The 22,011-nt window shown below is 55.9% G+C and overlaps 1 protein-coding gene across 3 annotated transcripts in view; it reads right to left on the bottom strand.

The window, feature by feature from the left end:
• Positions 1-6,566: 6,566 nt before the first annotated feature.
• The window catches only part of BICRA (BRD4 interacting chromatin remodeling complex associated protein), an 82,062-nt gene continuing 66,617 nt past the window's right edge, over positions 6,567-22,011 (bottom strand). For all 3 annotated transcript variants that reach the window (XM_034986882.1, XM_034986881.1, XM_034986879.1), the window contains 8 exons: positions 13,299-13,931; positions 12,940-13,120; positions 12,522-12,631; positions 11,493-11,554; positions 9,980-10,128; positions 9,690-9,784; positions 9,365-9,467; positions 6,567-8,649 (listed from right to left, as the gene is read on the bottom strand). In XM_034986882.1, coding sequence (XP_034842773.1) covers positions 7,556-8,649; positions 9,365-9,467; positions 9,690-9,784; positions 9,980-10,128; positions 11,493-11,554; positions 12,522-12,631; positions 12,940-13,120; positions 13,299-13,931 — 2,427 coding nt within the window. In that variant the 3' untranslated portion in view covers positions 6,567-7,555. The remainder of the gene's footprint in view (positions 8,650-9,364; positions 9,468-9,689; positions 9,785-9,979; positions 10,129-11,492; positions 11,555-12,521; positions 12,632-12,939; positions 13,121-13,298; positions 13,932-22,011) is intronic.

Raw genomic sequence — 22,011 nt, 5'->3', positions numbered from 1 at the left:
CCCGGAGCGGGGAGGAGGGAAGGGAGGGGCGGGGGGGCGGGACCAGGCGCCCCCCCTCCCCAAACCGGGAGCCCGGCCTCTGGCGCCCCCTGGTGGGGAGTGGCAGGGCGGCTTCTCGAGATGGGTGAGAGCGGGCTTCGAATCCGAATCCCGGTTGTTCAAAATCCGTTCCACCTCCGACACTGGGCCACTCCCCGATCTCTGTCTCTCCTCTCAGCATGGGAGTGCTAATATTAATACTGCTACTAACAACAACAGCAGCAGCAACAACAATAATAATAGTTTAAAAACTTACCTGAGTTCATGAAATTCCTCTTCTCACAACCCATCCTGGCTCCTCTCTAGAGAACTCAAAGTAAAAGCCAAAGCCCTCAATGGGGCCCACAAGGCCCTACGCGGATCTGCCCGTTCCCTTTGCCCTCACCTCCCTTCCTCTCCCCCTGGCTCACTCTGCTCCAGCCACCCTGGCTTCTTTGCTGTTCCTCAAGCACACCAACAGCCCTCCAACCTCAGGGCCTTTGCACTTGCTGTTCCCTCCACCTAAACCACTTTCCCCGCAGGGATCCGAACAGCTCACTCACTCTCCTCATTCGTGCCTGCTCAAATGCCACCTCCTCAGAGAAGCCCTCCCTGATCTCCTTATTTAAGGCTGCCCCCACCATCTATCCATTATCACTGCTTTATTTTTTTCCACAGTTCTGATTATTCTACATTTCTCTGCTTAAGTGACTGTCTCCCTAGCAAGAACACAAGCCCTCTGAGGACAGGGATTTCCAACTGGGTGGTTTCCTGTCGTGTCCCCAGGTTAGCACCGTGCTGGACACACCAAAAGGAGTCAGTAAATATTTGTTGAGTTAATCTTTCACGATTATTGAGCGCCTCCTTATATGCAGGCTTATTAGCTAAGAGTATTAGCTCATTGAGTTCTTAGAATGTCCTGAGAAGTGGCTATCGTTATCCCCATTTTACAGATGAGATAAATGAGTCCCAGAGAAGTGAAATAAAAAAACACAGAGGGATTGTTCAGGGCTTAGCCCTGCACCTGGCCCCTAACTGGTGCTTAAAAAACATCAGGTCATATAATCCAGGTCTGGAGCTGGGTTTTTTTCTCTCAGCATGGGAGTCAGAGCATACAAAGCCTCAAGTCAAATCCCAGCCCTGCTACTTGCTTGCAAGAGAACCTCAGGCAAGCAATTCAGTCTCTCTGAGCCTCAGTTTCCCCATCTATCTTACTACAAAGGACCACTTCCTTTGGGTCTTTGTTCAGATGGTACCTCCTCTGTAAGTCCTACCCTGACTCCCCCCAACCCCCCACCACCCTGGTTCCTACTTCCTTTTCCTTCCTAGCACTTAGCACTGTCAGCCAGAAGAGAGATGTTCCTTATTTTTACTTCTTTTTGCAATTTTATTTTCATGTATTTATTTTCAGTGTGACTTATTTTTAATCTTTCCCTGCAGGAATGTCAGCTCCTCGTGGGCAGGGGCTTGGGTCTGTTTTGTTTGCTGTTGTCACCCCAGTGCCTAGAACAGGGCCCAGCCAGCAGGCATTCAGTTAAATATTTAACTGGCTGAATTCAATAATGTACATAATGGGGGGGGGGCGCCCGGGTGGCTCAGTTGGTTAAGCATCTGCCTTTGTGGCTCAGGTCATGATCCCAGGGTCCTGGGATCAAGCCCAGTGTCGGGGGGGGGGGGGGGGGGTCCCGGCCCAGGGGGGACCCTGCTTCCCCCCCCCCCCTGCCCCCCCCCCCTGCTTGTGCTCTCTCTCGCTCTCTCTCTCTGTCAAATAAATAAATAAATAAATCTTTTTAAAAAATGTACATAATGGGGGTGGTGAAAATGTTCTAAAATTGATTGCGGTGATGTTTGCACATCCCCTGCAAATACACCAAAACCATTGAATTGTGCACTTTAAATGGGCGAATGGCTTCTGAAATATCTCAATAAAGCTGAATAGATCGATCGATAGACAGACAGACAGATACAGTTGACCCTTGAACAATATTCATTCATGGGTCCACATATAAGTCGATTTTGTTCGAGAAATGCAGTACACTATTGTAAATGTATTTTTTCTCATGATTTAATTTTTTTTTAGAAATAAGCTTTTCTTAGGCTTGAGTATTACATATTTTGAGTATTTATTACAGCTGCTAGCGTGACCCTAACTAACAAAGGATTTGAGTGGCTAACAATTGAAGGACTGCAACTTTTTTTTAGAAACATTTAATTAATTTATTTATTTAAGTAATCTCTCCACCCAATGTGGGGCTCGAGCTCACGACCTGAGATCAAGAGTCGCATGCTGTACTGACTGAGCCAGCCAGGCGCCCCTCTTAAGATTTTCTTAACATTTTTTCTCTGGCTACTTTATTGTAAGAATACATATAACATACAAAATATGTGTTAATCGACTATTTATGTTATCGGTAAGGCTTCTGGTCCACAGTAGGCTAGTGGGTAAATTTGGGGAGAGTCAAGAGTTATACGTGGATTTTCGACTGGGGGGGTCGGCACCCATAACCCCCATGTTCTTCAAGAGTCAACTGTATTCTATGGGGTGCCTGGGTGGCTCAGTCATTAAGCATTTGCCTTCGGCTCAGGTCATGATCCCAGGGTCCTGAGCAGGAAGCCTGCTTCTCCCTCTCCCACTCCCCCTGCTTGTGTTCCCTCTCTCGCTGTCTCTCTTTCTGTCAAATAAATAAATAAAATCTTTAAAAAAAATAAAAAGAGTCGGGGCGCCTGGGTGGCTCAGTCGTTCAGCGTCTGCCCTCAGCTCAAGTCATGATCCCAGAGTCCTGGGATTGAGCCCCGCATAGGGCTCCCCGCTCTGCAGGAGGCCTGCTTCTCCCTTTCCCACTCCCCCTGCTTGTGTTCCCTCTCTCGCTGTGTCTGTCAAATAAATAAATAAAATCTTAAAAAAAATAAATAAATAAAAAATAAAAAGAGTCAACTGTATTCTATACAGAGGTGTATGGATATAATACATTTTATACATAATTATATAATTATAATACATGATCACATACAATGTATAACGGTATATATGATATATATTTAATCACAGGCCTGGGGCTTAGTGGCGACTAACGTTATTACAGCTAGGAGCCAGGTCCTCTTCTCAAACCTTGACATGGGGCATCTCCTTCCCCCTCGGAGGCGACCCCGGCACTGCTCAGCCCACTGCGTCGTGCTCAGATGAGATTTGGGAGGGTCCGTGAACTTGGACATGGAGAGAAACATGACATCTGGATCGCTTGCTGAGATTTCACGGTTTCTGTCAACCGTGAACAACAAAGCACAGTGACATTAGTGGGACCTGTATTATTGCCACGGAGGGGAATGTGGTTGTTTTCACCGCATCGTGGTTGTTTTCACCGCATCGTGGTTGTTTTCACCGCATCATGGCTGTTTTGGGGATTTCCAGTGATTGTTTACTCACCACTGATTAGACCCACCGCTAGCTCTTTCTAATTAGTGTCTTAATACAAGAGCCCTTATTACCGTGTCACAGATTCGGGGGGGGGCTTTAAATACACCGATAGCTGGATTTCAGTATAATCGGTCCCCTTGTCATCCTGCCCTGCCTCATTTTATTTTTATTCTTAATAAGATTTTATTTATTTATTTGAGAGAGAGAGAGATTGAGCAGGGAGGAGGGGCAGAGGGAGAGGGAGAAGCAGACTCCCTGCCGAGCAGGGAGCCCGATGCGGGACTCGATCCCGGGACTCCAGGATCATGACCTGAGCCAAAGGCAGACGCTTAACCGACTGAGCCTCCCAGGCGCCCTGGATGACGCTGCCTCATTAAACATGCTTTGAGCTCTCAGTTACTGGGGCAATTGTCTTGTCTTGCTGTGTCGCTGATCTCTGAATCGGAAAGTCTCCGTGTGACAAGTCTCCCGGTGCCCTTATAGTCTTGGGAGCCCTCTCCCCACGGCACAAACTCACCAAAAAAAAAAAAAAAAAAAAAATTTTCCCCCCTACCTCTCTCCCTCCCCAGTTGTCAAAACCGGGTGGAGAAATTCTGGCACATTCTACAACATGAATGAACCTTGGAGACGTCACCCCAAGTGAAATAAGCCCGTCACAAGAGAAGAGATACTGTATGATCCCACTCTGGAGGTGCTGAGAGCAGTGGGATCCATCCCGACAGAAGGTGGTGGCCTGGGCTTGAGGAGCGGGAGTCAGCGTGTAAGGGGTTCGATCTTCAAGTTCAGAGGAGAGCCGGTGGTGGTGTTTGCACAATGTGAAGGAAGGTACTGAACGTCCCTGAGCAGCGTACTCAGAAATGGTTAAAGCGGTCAGTTTTATGTTATGTATATTTTATCACAATTAAAGAAGGAAAAAACAAACAAACAAAACAGATGGAGCAGGTGGCCAGCCAGAAGTTAGGGATGAACTTCGGCCGCGGTCAGTCTAGGGTTCCAATCCTGCTCTGTGCCCAGGCGACTCTTTTTTCCCCAGATGCCTCGCTATGGAAGAGGAGACGCCACACGCACCCACCGAGCTGGTTCTAGGTTCTGGGAGCAAGGGTCTATGAAGTTTGGTCCCCAGTTTTGGTCTCCTCCCCAGCAGGGGGGGCGCCCTCTGGCTCCTGCACTTGCCCTCTGGGAAAGGCCTTGCTGTTGCCCGACGCGCCCACTTCCCTGGAAGCTGGGTGTGCAGAGGCCAAGATCGTGGGCTTGCAGCCAGAGCGCCTGGGGTGCAGCCCAGCCTGCCACTGACGGCAGCGGGACCTCAGTTTCTTCATCCGCAAGATGGGGCTATCAATCCCCATACCGGGGCTTCTGTGAGGATCAAATAAAACATCCTGGGTGAAGGGCTTGAAACAGTGCCCATGGTAAGTGTTCCATAGTCAGTCATCGCTGATTCTCTGCTGGGGCTGCATGCAGTCAACCTTCCAGAACCAATAGGTATTCAACAAATAATATGTCCAGAACCTTCCGCGGCCTTCCAGAACCTTCCACGGCCTTCCAGAAGCCCGCGGAAATCACCGGCAAACTTTTTCGCGCAGCCACGTGGGGTCTCCCCGGAGCTCTCGGGGATCCAAGGATGTTAAGAACTGCGTTTTGCACGTGGGGAAGTAGATATACAGCTAGGAAGGGGGACCGTCTCTCTCTCCGTGGCCCCACATACCAGCTTCCCCGCCACAAACACCCCTAGGGCCTGCAGAGAAACTGGAACATCACCCTGGTCCTGCCGCGTCACCGGGCCCCTGGACCTTAGCAGTGGCCTCTTGGGCTGGGCTCCGGGTCCGCACTCGCCCCATCCGTTCCCCACGCGGCCGCCAGAGGGCGCTCAGGAAACCCAAGTCAGCTCAGCCCTCGGCTTAGAACCTTCGCGGTGGTTCCGCCATAGCTCAGCAAAATCATCACCATGAAGCATAGGGTCCTACACCACAGGCCAGCTTTGTTCTCTCTGACTTCACCTCTCATTCCCTCCCTCCCCCTCCCACCCCCCAGCTTCCAGCCGCATGGGCCTCCTTGCTGTCCCGCAACACTCCAGACATGCTCTTGCCTCAGATGCTTCCCCCCCCCCAAGAACTCCCTGTGGCTCCCTCCCTCATTTCATGTAGGTCTCTGCTCAAATGTCACCTCCTCAAAGAAGTCTCCCCTTCCCACCCGATCCCGGACGCCTTAATGTGCAGTTACACAGGTTGTTCACTGCACAAAGCACTCACTGAATGGGTGAGAGGAGGCTGGAATCCAGCTCACACTCTGCCCTTCAAAACTCAGTGCCTGGAAGAAAGGGGCACTGCTTTCTAGTTCACACAAAGGCGTCCTAGTTTGGGACTAGAGCCTTGTCCATTCCTCTACCCACCCCCTACCCCCGCCCGAGGAGATACGCAGATGTCCTAACCCCCTGCACCTGTGAATGTGATCTTATTTGGAAAGAGGATCTTGGCAGATGTAAGCAAGTGAAGATTGAGATCATACTGGAGTAGGGTAGGCTATTATCCAATATGGTCTCCTTTTAAGAGGAGACACCAATGCCGAAAAAGGATGTAGCCACAGGACCAGGAACACCCGGAAAGTGGAAAGTCAAGGAAGGATCCCCCTGCAGAGTTTCTAGGGGGAGCATGGCGCTGCTGGTGCCTTGTTGTGGGCTGTCCAGCCTCCAGAACGGGAAAGAATAAATGTCTGTTCTTCTTTTTCTAAGATTTATTTATTTACTTTAGAGAGAGAGAGAGCGAGAGCAGGTGCATGAGCAGGAAGGGGAGAGGGAGAGAATCTCAAGACTCCCCGCTGAGCAGAGTCCAACGTGGGGCTTGATATCACGACCCAAGCTGAAACCAAGAGTCGGTGGCTTAACCGACTGCACCACACAGGTGCCCCAGATTTGTCCTCTGAAGCCCCCCCAGGGGTCGAGACTTCTGCCTGCCATGTTCAGCTGCACCCCTGTGCCCAGAACAGGGCCTGGCACCCCTAATAGGTATTCAACAAATAATATGTGCAATGAACCCTCACAATCCCTTCCCCCACCCAGGTCTGGACCCAACCCCCAGACTTCAAACAACACCCCCCTCCCAAGGACCCAAAAGCAATGGGGCCGAGACGGAGTCAGTACAGTTTTAAAAAAAGGATCAGTTTTTAATTTACAAGAGTTCTAAATGTACAGAATTCTCCTTTAAAAAAATCGTTATACACAATAAATACAGTACAAAAAAATTTATCTTACAGTACTAGTTTTGTCTCCGAGATTTCAAAATCTGGCGCGGGTGGCTGGCGGCAGGAAGAACAGAGGGAAGACTGGCTGGGGAGGGATGGAGGGGTGGGGAGGAAGACCCGGGTTTCCTGTTTTGTTGGAGGTGCTCGGATTTCAGTCGAGGGGCGGGAGGGCTCGAAATCTCTCTCTCTCTCTTGCTCACTCGAGCACACACACAGGGACACGGGACGCGGAGCTGGACGCACACACATGGATGGGACACAGGTGCCCGCGGGCACAGCCCTCCGAGGTGGGGGTCCGGGACGCTGGCTGACGCCCGCCCTTCCCTGCGTTTCCTTTTACAGCCTGGGGGGGGCGGTAGGGAGAGGCTGAGCGAGGCTCGCAAAGGACCCTCGCGGCTTTGAGCGCCCTCGACGCGTGTGGATCTGTGCGGCCACACGGACAAGCCCAGTACTGGGACACGCGCGAGCAGTGGGTACGACCAGGGTACCTCCATCCCGGGCAAACACACACGTGTCCCCCCCCTCCCCTCCCCCACGGAGGGGCAGAGTGTGGCAGGAAGCGGGAAGAAATAGGAAATGACACACCGGGATCACCCCCACCTTTGGCAGGGGGACATTTTACATTACAGCCCCCTCCCCTCAACCCACAACCCCCACCCAACAACCCGGCTGAAGCAGGAAGTGGGGGAGGAGGCCTTTGTGACTCAAATAACTTAGGCAAGAAAAACCGGTCAGGGGATCCCCGGCTCGTGTCCCCCAGGAGGCTGAGGTCAGGCGTGCCCGGCTGCCGCGCTGCCCTATCCCCCCTCCCCCCCGGGCCCCCCGCCGGCGTCCCCGCGTAGGCAGGGCAGGACGTTGGCCAGGGAAGCGAAGACCAGCCCGGTGTTATCTGTTCAACGTCCTGGCGCCGAGGCCACCGTTGTGACTGGAGGGCGGGTAGGCCTCTGGCCTGTGCAGGGGCGTCGGGGAGGCAGGCGGGACGGCCGTCGGGGCGGCGTGGGGGTACGGGGGTGCAGGCGTCCGCCCCGGCGCCTGCTGGAGGTTCAGGATGCTGTCGATGGCGCTCTGGAGGTGTTCCGTGAGCGTGTCGTCCTGCGGGCTGTCGCTGGAGAAGCTGGCCTGGTCCACGTCGGGCGACTCGGACTTGCGCCGCTTGGCGGGGGGCGCCTCCCAGCCGGGGTCCCTGCTGCCGCTGCCCTGCCCGGCGCTGGCCGCGGGCTCCGGGGGGGCCCCCTTCAGCACGCGCTGGTACAGCTCGTCCTCCACCGCGGCCAGCTCGCGGATGAGCCCGCTCGTGGCCTCGTCCACTTTGGTGGGCAGTGGCGCCGGACTGCTGCCCCCCGCTCTGCCGCTGCCCGCCCCCTCCCCGGCCCCGCCGCCCGGGGCCTCCACGTTCTCGCGGTAGGTCTTGCGCAGGGGCAGCCGGGGGCAGTGGGGGGCCAGGGCCGTGGGCTTGCGGTCCGGGGCGGCGGGCGGCGGGTGGTCCACGGTGCCGTTCATCTGGCCCGGGGCCGGGGGCGGCGGCGGCGGCGGCGGCCGGGGCGGGGGCTCTGCTGCCTTGAGGGCGGCAGGGGGCGGGGGCTGGTGCACAGGGTCCAGGGCGGTGTTGTGGACAACCTTGCTGAGCCCAGCTTCCTGCTTGATCTTGAGCTTGAGGCCGATGCGGCTGCGGGCCTCGTAGGTCTTGATGGGAGGGCGGTTGCGGGAGGGCATGGGGCCGTCCTCGTCGGCGTCCAGGGAGGAGGCGGCTGAGGAGGAGGAGGAGGAGGACAGGGAGGAGGACGCCCGTGCCCAGGTCACCGAAGGGGAGCCCCCCGCCCCACCGTGCCGAATCACCAGCTTGGTTGGCAGGTGCAGAGGGGGCTGGGTGGGGGCCCCGGACACTGAGGATGGTGCTGGGCCGTGACCAGGGAGCCGGTGGCCCTCGGAAGAGGCAGCGATGGGGAGGCCAAGAGAGCGCGAGGAAGACACATACTCATCTGCAAAAGGGGGGGCGGCAGGGAAAGCATGAGACGCCTGTGAGGAGCTAAGAGGAGCCCGCATGCGATGGGCATCGACAATCTGCCAGGCCTGGGGGCCAAACCCTGGACTCATCAGACCCTCAGGACGCACTGCTGGGTACCACTCTTTTCAGCGATCCCCAAACCCCCTGATGTGCCAGCAGGAGCTGACGCCAGAGAATGGCCCTTCAATGTTGCAACACCCGGGGACGCCCGGGTGGCTCAGTCGGTTAAGCGTCTGCCTTCGGCTCAGGTCATGATCCCAGGGTCCTGGGATCGAGACCCGCATCGGACTCCCTGCTCCGCGGGGAGCCTGCTTCTCCCTCTGCCTCTGCCTCTCTCTCTCTGTCTCTCATGAATAAATAAATAAAATCTATAACTAACTAACTAACTAACTAACTAACTAAATGTTGCAACCACCCCAGTCCTGGCTCTGCTCCCTGCTTTTCTGTCCCCCTGGGGGTGGTGGGATGTCCCGGCCAGAATGGAGTGGAATGGACACACAGGGATGGAGGAGAACAAACTCAGTTCTCTCCAGTTCCAGAGCCCGGAGGTCAGGGTAGGCCCCGCCACTGCGGGAAGGTGGGGTGGAGAAAGGTCAGGCCGTGCACCCCGTCTTCCTGCCCCCAGGCTGAATTCCACTGCAGGGGCAGGAGCTGGGGACCCCTCTCCCTCCCCTCCCCTCCCCTCTCACCGGGCTTCTCCTTGGCCAACTGTTTGTCCAAGGCAAGGGTGGTCTTCTCCTCCTGAATGAACATTCGGTCGATCATCACCATCTCCGCGGAGGGGCTCACCCTCTGAGGGGGAGGAAGAGAGGATGGGCCAGGGAAGAAGCCAGGCAGGGGAGGGCACGTGGGCAACCCGGAAGGATGGGAACGGATTCCAAACGGACTTGGGATCTGACTACCAGCCTCCCTTCCTCCCGAGGCGTCAAGGAGAAGGCCCCCCACCCCAACGGGCCCAAAGTGGCCAAGGGGACTGGGCGGGGCCTCCCAGGGAGGAAGGTGACAGCACCCTACCCGGGACTCCTCCAGAAGCAGGAGGCGGTATTTATTGAGCATGGCCTGGGTGCGTTTCAGCAGCTGTGTGGAGACCGTCTCAAACTCCTCGTCCACTGTGGAGGAAGAGAAAAGGTCCAGGGGCACAGACGCCGGGGAGCGGGGCTTGCTTGTCCTGAGCCTCAGTCAAGCGGACGCAGAGGGGTGTCTGCCCCTGCGTGTGTGTGTGGTCTCTTTCCACCCCCCTCCCCACGCCAGGGACCAGGGAGGGAGAGTCCCGGGGGAGCAGGGGGAAGGAGTGGGGGGCTCACCTTTGTGGTAGTCATTGGGGGAGGGGAGGGCACCCTGGTAGACGTGGTAGGGCAGGAGGCGATGCAGGGCATCCTCGAAGGAGGGGAAGGCTGTCTTGTAGTCAGGGTGCAGGACGGAGCCCTGATGTTTGTGCAAATGTTCCAGGAAACTGGGGGGTGGGGTGGGGAGAGACCACACACACACATACACACACAGACACACAAACACACACACACAGCTGGTGGTGAGGCCGGGAGAAAACAGACCCCGACCCTGAGCCCCGGGGCCCCAACACAGACAGCAGGGAAATGCGTTAATGTGGGCTGGACGCGCTTGTTCTGTCTCACGGACTCTGGCGACAACGCAAGGGACCAGGTGCTATCATTATCCCCACTCTACAGATGGGGGAACTGAGGCCCGGTGGAGTGATGTTCCTCCACCCAAAGCACATACAGCGTGGGGAAGAGGCAGAGCTGGGAGCCAGATGCCAGGGCTTGAACCTCATCCCCCTCGTGCTATCCTGTCTCCTGCCACCTGGGGTCAGCACGTCCTTTCTCTGCCTCAGGCCCAACAGCAACCTCAGGAAGGTGGGGAGCGAGGGAGGCTGGTCCATTGGGTGGTACCATCCAGTTCTCTCCTGGGCTGTTTTCTACCACATCGCGTGGCAGTGAGTTATGTCTCTTCATTGTGTGACTGTCTCTCTCTCCCCAGACATGTTCATCTCTACCCTGAGCTGAAGACCAGCACCCCCACCACACCATGGGAGCCGGAACCCTGTCTTGTTTTCAGAATCCAGCACAGGACTGGGCACTGAGTGAGTATTTCATAAACACAGTAGAAGGAGAGCAGAAGAGAGAGAATGCAGGCAAGCATCCAACATTTACCCATTGCCCACCCAGACCCCATCCATCCAAATATCCATCTATCCACCCAAACACCCAGCCAGCCAGCCAGCCATGCACCCAGCCCAGACACCATCCATTCATCCATCCATCTAGCCAAACACCCGTCAATTCATCCATCCACACACCCATGTATCCACCCAAACACCCATCCACCCAAATATCCATGTATCCACCCAACCATCCATCCAGATCCCCATTCGTTCACCCAAACACCCTTCCATCCAGCATGCACCCACCCCAGACCCTCTCCATCCAGCCATCCAGCCAAACACCCATCAATTCATCTATCCAAATACCCGTTTATCCAACCAAACGCCCATGCAGACCCACATTCGTCCATGCACCTACCCGAACTCCCATCCATATCCATCTGCCCAAACACCCACCCGTCTTACCACAGTCACAAGGGATCCTCACCTGTCACCCTCTCATCACTACTATTACCACCCCGCTCTCTAGAAGGGAAACTAAAGGTCTTTGAGGGAAATTATATTGCCCCAAACCACACAGCTAACAAGAGGCAGGGCCCGCGCAACCCCACTTCTGAAAGGTGGTCCCCACACCCTGCTCCCAAGCTTCCAGGAAGGTGGGGGGGCGGGGGGGGGGGGTGCACAGTGTTGCAACTCACCAGGCTTCTTTGCTGGGCTGAAGCGCGGGGGGTTTCTTCAGACTGCTCATCTTACTTTCATACTGCAGGGCAGAGAGGTGAGTGAGAGGCCGCACCGCCGAGGGGCCTTCCCTTGGTGCCCTGACCCCCTTTTGACCCCGCCCGTGACAAAGAGGAGAGCCGGCCCATGTCTCCCCACCGGGCCCCCCTCCCTCCCGGGGTGGGGTCCTGGCCCCAGCTGCGGATGCGCTGCCCAGCACATGAACCTGCCGGCAAGACCTGGGCTGGGCCTTGCCTGGCTCCCCACCGGCCCCTTCTCCCACTGCGTGGGTATCGGCCTCCACCTGACTCTTGGTCTGGACACCAGACAGGCTCCTGCAGGCTCCCTCCCTGCTCATCTGATGGCCTTGGCCTCTGCTGATGGTCCCGGGTCTGGCCCACCTGGCTGCCAGGGTTCTCTCTTTCTGCCCCGGCTCCGCCCATTATGCCTCAAACCTCTCCACCCTGACTTCCCTCTAGGCTGCTAGCCTTGGAGGCCGGCATCCTGGTCCCTCCACCTGCTGTGTCCTTGTCTTCCTGCCTCCCCTCCATTTCCCCACAGAGGGTCTCTGCCTCAGTCTCCCCCACTCCCCTCAGTCTCCGCCCTGTCCCCTCCATTCTGCGCCCCCCATCGTGAGACACCCCGGCCCTCCCATCCGCCCCCAGCTCTGTCTAGGGTCTCACCACCTCCTTTCTCTTGCCTCCCTCATCCAATGGTCTCCCCACGTCCCTCCTCCTCAAGCCTCGAACTCTCCCTGCTCCCACCCCCAGTGATGGCCTCAGGGACGCACGCAAGCCACTGCTCCTATCGTCACCCTGTGTCGTGGTGTCTGTGGGTCTCCATCTGTCTCGTTCTCTGGCATGCGCCCACCTGGGCTGTCCTGGTGTTGGACCCACCGCCCAGACTGCTCTGTGACGGCCTGTCGGCCTCCTCTGCCCCGCCGGCCCCTTTCCCGGCTCCCTGGTAACATCGCTCTGGCCCTAGTGCCCCCCCCACGGGAGGCCTCTTACCTGCAGCCCGGAGGACTTCCCTGGCCCAGCCGCAGTGGCCTTGGCCACACTCAGGGTCGGGAGGGTGCTGGCAAAAGCTTTGCTCTCGGCAGGAAGCAGAGGAGGGAGGCCTGAGGGTGGGGGTGGGGGCAGACAGGGCTCAGGGGTCACTGGCACAAAGGCCCCTCCACAACGTGACCCCCAAGCCTGCGCCCCGCTCTCCTCTGGTCCTTTGGCCTCGGCAGCCCCGCCAGCCCTGAATCGAGTGCCCCTGCAGATCTGGGGAGACAGTCCTATCTCCTCCACCTTCCCTGTCCTGTGAGGTCTGGGGGACCCCTTGGGCTCACACCCCCACAGCTCTGCCCCAGCCCGTCCCCCTCCCCCTGCCCACCCACCTTCAGGCCCCCCACTTCTCCTGCGTGGGCTACCTCTCCCCTACCTGCGGTGGCCATGGGTGCCGGGGCAGGGGGATGGCTGGGGGCGGTGGGGGTCCCGGATGGGGCCTGCCCGCTGACCAGCACAGAGGCAGTGGGGCTGGCGAGGGGCCCCAGGCTGGCGGAGGTCTGCGGGGCGGCGGGGGCCCCCCCGGCCTTGTTCTGGAGAATGATTCCGGACGGCACCTGAGGAGGGGGACAGGTGGTTGAGGGGTAGGGGGCACACACTAGGAGTGGCGGCAGCCAGGCACCAGGGCTGGGGATGAAGAGAAAGCTGGAGCATGGGAGGGACTCCCCATCAGACTGGACGGGGAGGGCAAGGCTTGCAGAGTGGGTGGTGGGGCTGGTCCCTGCCTCCGATTACCTGGTGAAATCTCTCGAGAAGAGCCTTCGGCTGGGGCAGCGCCGGGAAGGGGGTGGTCACCATCTGGAAGGTCCGAGGAGGCGGTGGGGGGGGCGCTGCGGGCTCAGGGGCCAGGTGGAGGGTCGGAGGGGGCGTGGGGGACTTGTGGGGCCCCTGGCCGGGCGGGAACTGGAGCTGGAAGTCGGGGGGCGTAGGGGCTGGCAGCCTGGTGGCTGTATCCGTGGAGGCCACGACAGAGGATGTGGAGGCGGGAGGGAGGTGGGGGGCTGGGGGCAGCGGCCCCTCTGGGGGTTGGGATGGGGGTCGCAGGGGGGGCTGGGGGGGGCCTGGGGCAGCGGGGGCCGGGGTGCTGGCAGGTGGGGGGACTCCCAGCTGGTTCTGGATGACAAAGATGCCAGGCAGAGTGGGGGGTGCCTGGGGCGGGGGGCAAGGGTGCAGGGTGGGCTCTGAGGGTGGGCGGGACAAGCTCTGGGGCTGGGAGGGCGGGCGGGAGTGGGGGCGGGAGGGGGGGCGGGAGGGAGGCCTGGTGGGATGTGGCGAGGGCAGGTGGGGGCTGTCTCCCAGAGGGGCCTGGTGAGGTAGTGACGGGGACGAGGAGGGGCCTGGGCCCTTCAGCGGAGCCGCTGCCGGGATCTGGGCAGGGGAGGGAGGTAGAGGGGAGGGGGTGGGGGTCAGAACCAACCTTGGCTCCCATTGCCCCAGGACACTGGGGACCCCAGCCACGCCCACCAGAAACCCTCCTTCTTAGCCACCCCTGTCTTGAGAGAAAGGACTCTGCCATGCCTATCCTTCCCACCTCGCGTTTCTTAACTCCTCACTTCACCTGTCTACCTCTGCCCCCAACCCCACCCCTGCACCTGTCCCTACCTCACCCCTCCACCTCTTCCCACCCCACCCCTGCACCTCTCCCTTCCTCATCCCTCCACCGGTCCTCCACCTCACCCTGCACCTGCCCCCGCCTCATCTCCAGACCTTTCCCTCTGCTTTCGCCCCCTCCCCATTCCACCCCCCCCCAGATGAAGGTGAGCTCTGCAGGGTTTGGGGGCAGCAGCGGAGAAAGCAGTGGCGGCGGCAGGGGGCACCACACCAGCTGCCCAGCGGGGAGGCGGGGGGCCAGGGAGCGCGAGCACAGCAGCGGAGGGGAAGGAGGCGGCCGGCTGGGGGGCGGGGGGCAGCATCCCAGCTGCCAGCCCCGCGGGGCCCGACTGTCCAGCCCCCCACCCCGCGAGGACAGACGCCAGCACGGATGGAGCAGCTGCAGAGCACGGGGCTGCTGGCTGTGGAAGGCACGGGGCAGGGGGGGCTGGGAGGGGCTGAGGGGGGCAGAGAGCGGGGCCTAAGGATGACACCTGAGGGGCGGGGCCGGGTGCCTCTAAGTGTCCGTGACCTCTGCCTCCGTGTGCCTACGTGGCCATGGCTGCAGGCCTCCCTGGGTCCCGGGTGAGCGTGCGGGTATGTGAGCTTGTGTGTTATCAGACTCGCACATGACATCCGGGCACTGGTCTGTGATAACTGCAACCTTGCCGAAAACACAGCCGGGACACAGCACCTCCGCACTGTCCTCCCCCAGAGTCCTAACCTCGGCAGCCACTGTCTCCCCAGCGGGTACCAGCTGAGTCCTGACACCGGGCTGGCACCCCTCTGCTGTCATCGAATCCACACCCCGGTGACAGAGGAGAAACTGAGGCCAGGGAGCCAAAACGGCTAGTCCTGAGTCTCCCTGCCTCCCCACCTCCCCCCTCCCCCTCCCCCGTGACCTCCAAGTTGTCCGAGGATGACTCAGGCTCAGAGGGCCCGGGGGGGTGGGGGGTGGCCCAAGGCCACCAAAGCTGCCACGCTCCAAAGCTGGGGCTCTTCACCATGAGCCCCCAAAGTGGACCGACTCGTGATTTCAAGGTTACGACTTGCTTGAAGTATCCAACGCCCTGGACCCTTCTCCAACACCCCGTCCAAGGCTGACCTTGAATAACTTCTGGCAATTCAAAACAAAGCCCCCCGCACCAATCCATCCACACACATCCCCAAAGGCTAGCCACCTCTAGGAAGAGATCGGCGAGGCCCTTGGCTCTCGGAAGCGGCTCTGAGGGTGTCACCCGGACAGCACTCTGGTCTGCAGACTTCGAAAGGGTCGCACGCCCTTTGACCTGGCAATCCGCCCTTGAGCAATCAGTGAGGAACCATTCAGGCACTGGCTCACAGGGCTCCCCCATTGTGGGAGCATTTAGAATAGAGAACAGAGGAAAACAACAGGTTTTGGTAAGGGTAGGGAAGACAGCTGGCCACCTCACGAAGCCCTGGGAGGTGTGTGCGCGGGGCTGGTGCGGAGAAAGAAAGGCGCCCGAAAGCTAGGTGTAATCAGGAGAGTAACGCATGACATGATGGCAGGACGACCAGCGACACTAGGTTATGGACAGTGGGTAACAGTACTGTCTCAGCGCTAAATGGGCTGAATCTGATGCCTCCACCGTGGTCAAGTAGGAGAATGTCCTTGTTCTCAAAGGCTGAGACGTTAAGGAGTAAAGAAGCAGAACGTCTGCAATTTACTCTCCAACAATTCCGAATAAAAATGTATACATATCAAGAGAACGGAGAATAAAGCGAATGTAGCCAGACGTTTACGGTGGGAAAATCTGGGCAGTAGCCAGCTTCCAAGGCGCCCTCCCCCCGCCCCCTGGTCCCCCCGCCAATCCCCACCTCCTCACTATTCGGTCTTCTCCCACATGGTGCCCAGGGTTAGTCTCTGGGACCAACAGATTTGGCGGAAGTGATCCGACGCTACTTCCAAGATTCAGTTACAGAAAGGGCTGCGCCTTCCATCCCGGGACTCTCCTTTCTGGTGGATCATTTCCTCTGGGGGAAGCCACCTTTGGAGCATGTTATAAGCTGCCCTTGGAGAAGCCTGTGAAGGGAGGGGCTGAGGCATATTCTCCAGTCCAGTCGAGCCTTCCGATGACCGCAGCCCTGGCTGACTATAACCTCCTGAGAGGTTACGAGGTAGAACCTTCCAGCCACAGTGCTTCCGGACTCCTGATCCTTACAAGCTACGTGTGAGAAGTGAATGCTCGTGGTTTAAAACTGCTAAGTCTGGGGGGCGTCATTTGTTAACGGCAACAGATAACTAATATATGCGGGTAAAGAGTAAAGAACTCCCATGAGTTCTCTGTACTATTCCTATAACGTTGCTATCTAAATTCTTTTTAAGTGTTTAAAAAAGAAAAATCGAAAAAGTCAATCTTGTACTCATTAAAAATACAGACAAACACACCCCCCCTCCCCTAATCACGTCCAAAAAACCCCAAATGATACACTGGGGGAAACAGCTGCAATTCACAGTGCAGTCAAAGCTCATTTCCATCAAATATAAACAGCCTCCAGAAATCACTAAGAATAACAACCGGTGAGAAAAAGGGGACAAGTATATGATCAGACAGTGCACAGAGAAGGAAACACAAAGGCTTATATAGTTCAAGAGAGGCTCTACCTCATTTGTGCTAAGAGTAATGCCCATCGAAAGCACCCTGTGGAACCTTTTTCACTCATTGCATTAGGAACAAGCCATATCTCATAAAAACACTCTCTTCTACGGCCTCTGAGGGTTACTGGCACAATCTGCTAAAACTCCAGGACAATGCAATCCAGCAGCAGCTGTGCAAATTATAAGTACACATTCGCTTTGATCCAGAAAACAGGCTTCCGGGAAATGACCTGACAGATGCACGTGCATGTGTGGGAAATGACAGGTCGACAAGTTGTTTACTACAGCTGTGCGGGGAGGGACAAAGCTGGACTGGGCTCGTGTGCATCTACCCAGCATTTACAGAGGAGAGGAATGACAGTCCGTCCCCATGGAGGAATACTTCACAACTCTAACAAGGGATCAAGGAAACTCTCCACATGCTGCCAAAGCAAGCATATAATGTGCTGCCTTCTGGGCAGACAGAAATGGGAGAGAAACGTAAATCCACATTTACGCTAAGCTGTACATGTGTAAAGAACTGGAAGGATATACGAGAGCTAAGTACTGTGGTTATCTGGAGGGGCAGGTGGGCTGGGAATGTAGGCATGGGTTTGGGACACTCCCCCCCTTTTTTATTTTATTATTTTTTAAAGATTTTATTTATTTATTTGACAGAGAGATAGAGACAGAGAGCACAAGCAGGTGGAGTAGCATGGAGAGGGAGAAGCAGGCTCCCGGCTGAGCAGGGAGCCCAACTCGGGGATCGATCCCAGGACCCTGAGATCATAATCTGAGCCGAAGGCAGATGCTTAACCAATCCCCTCACTTTAAAAAATGCTTTTTGGAGCGCCTGGGTGGCTAGTCCATGAAGTGTCCGACTCTCGATTTTGGCTCAGGTCATGATTTTAGGGTCGTGAGATCAAGTCCCGTGCTGGGCTCCGTGCTGAGCATGGACCCTGCTTAAGATTCTCTCTCTCTCCCCCCCTGCCTCTCCTCCTGCTCATGCTCTCTCTCTCAAAAAAAAGAAAAATGCTTTTTGATGATTGAGTCATGTGAACATTAATACCTAATTGTAAAAATTAAAAATGCTTTAAATGGGTGGGGAAAAATTAGGCTAAAAGAAAACCTCAGGGACACCTGGGTGGCTCAGTTGGTTAAACATCTGCCTTCGGCTCGGGTCATGATCCCGGAGTCCTGGGATTGAGTCCCCATGTCGGGCTCCCTGCTCAACAGGGAGTCTGCTTCTCCCTATGCTCCTCCCCCTGTTCATGCTCTCTCTCTCTCAAATAAATAAAATCTTAAGATATAGCTGGAAAGATGTGCTCAAATTCACACAGAATGAGAGCAAGCACAGAGGGGTGATACCCTGCAGCCTGGCTGGGAGCACAGCCCCTGGCTGGGGCTGATGAAGCTGCCGGAAGAAGCCTTCACAGGCAAAAACCCCATGGAGGCGCAACTGCGTTAGCGCTTTCCATAAAATGTTTGGGAAGCGCATCCGCCCTCTGATCCAGCAGTTCTATTTCTAGAAATTTACCCACACAAAAGTGCAAAGCCTGGGCACCAGAATATTAAGAGAAGTGTTATTTGTTGACATACACGGGAAACCACCTTAAGTGCTCTCTCTCGAATAGGGAACCAAGTAAATAACTCACGGTGTGTCTGTATAATGAAAAACAGACGGCAGCAAATTGCAGCCCACAGGCCAACTCCGGCCGGCCTGGCCTGCTTGGCCTATCATTTTGTATGGCCCACAGGCTGAAAACGGGTTTTACAAATTTTAAAAAATATTTTATTTATTTATTTGACAGAGAGAGACACAGTGAGAGAGGGAACACAAGCAGGGGGAGTGGGAGAGGGAGAAGCGGGCTTCCCACAGAGCAGGGAGCCCGATGCGGGGCTCGATCCCAGGACCCTGGGATCATGACCCAAGCCGAAGGCAGACGCTTAACAACTGAGCCACCCAGGTGCCCCGGGTTTTACAATTTTTTTTTTTAAAGATTTATTTATTTATTTGAGAGAGCGAGAATGAGAGAGAGAGAGAGAGAGTACATGAGAGGGGGTAAGGTTAGAGGGAGAAGCGGGCTCCTCGCTGAGCAGGGAGCCCGATGCGGGACTCGATCCAGGGACTCCAGGATCATGACCTGAGCCGAAGGCAGTCGCTTAACCAACTGAGCCACCCAGGCGCCCTTCCAGGTTTTACAATTTTAAATGGTGGAAGAGAGGGGCGCCTGGGAGGCTCAGTCGGTTAAGCATCTGACCCTTGATTTCAGCTCGGGTCATGATCTCAGGGTTGTGAGATCGAGCCCCGGGTTGGGCTCCACGCTCAGCAGGGAGTCTGCTTGAAATTCTCTCTCCCTCTGCCCCTCCCCACCATGTGCACACTCTCCCTCTAAAATAAATAAGTAAATCTTTTTAAAAAATGATGGAAAAGAAACCAAAGATATTGTGATTGGCGACAATGATATGAAATTCAAATTTCAGTGTCCATAAATAAAGCTTTATTGGAACACGTGCACGCTCACTCATTTACGTATATGGTCTAGGGCGGCTTCTGCACAAAGCCTAAAATGTTTCCCATTGGCCCTTTATAGAGTGTTGGCCTGGCTTCCTTTCAACGCGCCTGACCTCATTCAAGCATCTTAACGTATATTAGCTTATTTATTCCTCACAACAACCCTGTGACCTAGACGCTGTTATGCTCACCCTCATTTTACGGGGAAGGGAACTGAGGCACACAGAGGCAAGTGACTTGGCTAAGGTCACCGAGCCTGTAAGTGCAGAGTTGGGATTCCGGAGCCCCCGTGCTAACGACTACCTCGGATGGTGGGCTTCATATCACACCTAGTGCCTGTTAGTAATGGTTCCAGTCACTTTAGGAGGTCGTGACTAGCATTTAAAAAGAACAGAGGAGGGGCGCCTGGGTGGCTCGGTCGTTAGGCGTCTGCCTTCAGCTCAAGTCATGATCCTGGAGTCCCGACATCGAATCCCACGTGGGGCTCCCTGCTCAGCGGGGAGTCTGCTTCTCCCTCTGCCCCTCACCTGCTCGTGCGCTCTCTCTCTCACTCTCTCTCAAATAAATAAAATCTTAAAAAAGAAAAAAAAAGGAAAAGAACAGAGGGAACTAAATAAAAAATAGCGTATTATCCTGTGAAAGCTGTTTCAGTGATATGCATACACACACACACACACTTATGTGCATCCCAGGGGGTGATGTACAGTGGGATTCTCATGCAAGTCAGTGGTCCAAGAGATCTGGCTGAACGAGCAAAGCAAGGTACACAAGAACGGGACGGTGTGCTTCTGTGTGTAAGAAGGGAGAGTGCGCGCCCGTATGTGCACACGCAGGCTGTCACGTCTAGTTGGCTCCGAGCTCAGACAACGAGGGAGGCCTGTCATGCGCACAGGACGGCTGTTCCCCACCCAGGTGATTCCGTCCCCCAGGCAACACCTGGCCATCTCCGGCGATCGCCATGGTTGTCCCACCTGGAGAAGGGGTGTTGCCGGCAACAAATGGTTGGAGGCTTAGGGATGCTGCTCAGCGTGCCACCGTGCTCAGGACAGCCCCCCACAATGGAAAATGACCCGATCCCAAGTGTCCCTAGTGCCTGCGCCATGAGGACACGGTGGGGCTCCACAGAGAAATCGACAGGGGTGGCGTCTATGGGGAAAGGGCCAGGAATTCCACAGAAAGGAAGACTCGCTTTCACTGTATGCCCTTTTTTCTTTTTTTTTTTTTTTAAAGCTTTTATTTATTTATTTGACAGAGAGAGAGATAGCGAGAGCAGGAACAGAAGCAGGGGGAGTGGGAGAGGGAGAAGCAGGCTTCCCGTGGAGCAGGGAGCCCGATGTGGGACTCGATCCCAGGACCCTAGGACCATGACCTGAGCCGAAGGCAGACGCTTAACGACTGAGCCACCCAGGCGCCCTGCCCTTTTTTCTTTTTAAACCGAATTTTTAAAACCACGTCTGGGTGGGGCGCCTGGGTGGCTCAGTTGGTTAAGCGACTGCCTTCGGCTCAGGGCATGATCCCGGAGTCCCGGGATCGAGTCCCGCATTGGGCTCCCTGCTCAGCGGGGGGTCTGCTTCTCCCTCTGACCCTCCCCCTTCTCATGCTCTATCTCATTCTCTCTCTCAAATAAATAAATAAAATATTTAAAATAAATAAATAAATAAATAAATAAATAAATAAATAAATAAATAAATAAAACCACGTCTGGGTAACGCTCTTTGAATCACGACAAAGTGTGTGTGTGTGTTTTAAGTGTGTGTGTGTGTGTGTGTGTTTTAAGCCTACCATAAGCAACACACAGCAAGCCTTGAGCTTCCTGAGCAGGATGGTCAGTGTTCCCTCTCTGAAAAGACAGTCAGGGTCCCATCAAGGGACAATTTCGAGAGTCGGGATATTGATGACAAAATCCACCCCTGGAGTGTGAGCCCTGAGAGGGCACGGCTGGGGCTGGGCATGAAGCAGGTGCCTGGGGAACGTGGGCTGAAGCAATGACCCACCTCCGGTCTGGGAGCGGCCCTTACGCGCATGCACGCACACATGCACAAGTTGGCACACTGCTGGTATTTCTGTGTGTCTGTATTCTTCGGTCTATCCACTCACCCACTTGTCCACCTGTCCATCCATCATCCACCTGTCCATCCACCCACTCCCACCTCTCCATCCACTTGCTCACCCAACAAACATTCATCAAGAACTCCCGTCATGCACTGTCGTGGGCGCAGAAGCTGCATGTGGCCAACGATGTGTCTAGCCCCACGTTGGCCTGCGTGCGGGTGACTGGGAATCAGCTCACGTGCACAGCTGACCTTTCTTCTCAAAGGCCATCCACAGTTGCTGATGACAGGTACTTGCTCACTGAATGCCCGCTCTGTGCAGAGCCACCATTTCCCATAAACCATGTCTCAGAGCATTTGATGCTAAGCAGAGCTGGGATTCATGCTCAGGTCTGGCTTTCTCGAGACCTCAGGTGTTCCGGCCACTGACCATTCAGGTTCGAATCCAGGCCCTACCAGCTAGGTAACCTTGGGCAAGCTACTTAATCTCTGTGCCTCTGTTTCCTCACCTGTAAAATGGGGAGAATATCCATCACCCACCTGATGGGAGGTTTCAACGAGATGATGCTTGTAAATGATTCTGAACAGCACTTAGAAATAACAGAAATGTTACCATTCATGAAGTTTTTACCATAATGCCCTCTTCCTCATGCCTCTAATCCCCGAGGCAAGCTCCAGATTATGCCCTGAATC

Source organism: Mirounga leonina, unplaced genomic scaffold, assembly GCF_011800145.1.
Source record: "Mirounga leonina isolate KUSES-001 unplaced genomic scaffold, KU_Mleo_1.0 Mir_376, whole genome shotgun sequence".
NCBI classification, from domain to species: domain Eukaryota; kingdom Metazoa; phylum Chordata; class Mammalia; order Carnivora; family Phocidae; genus Mirounga; species Mirounga leonina.
The sequence above is the reverse complement of the archived record's forward strand: the minus strand, read 5'-3'. Positions and strand labels throughout refer to the sequence as shown.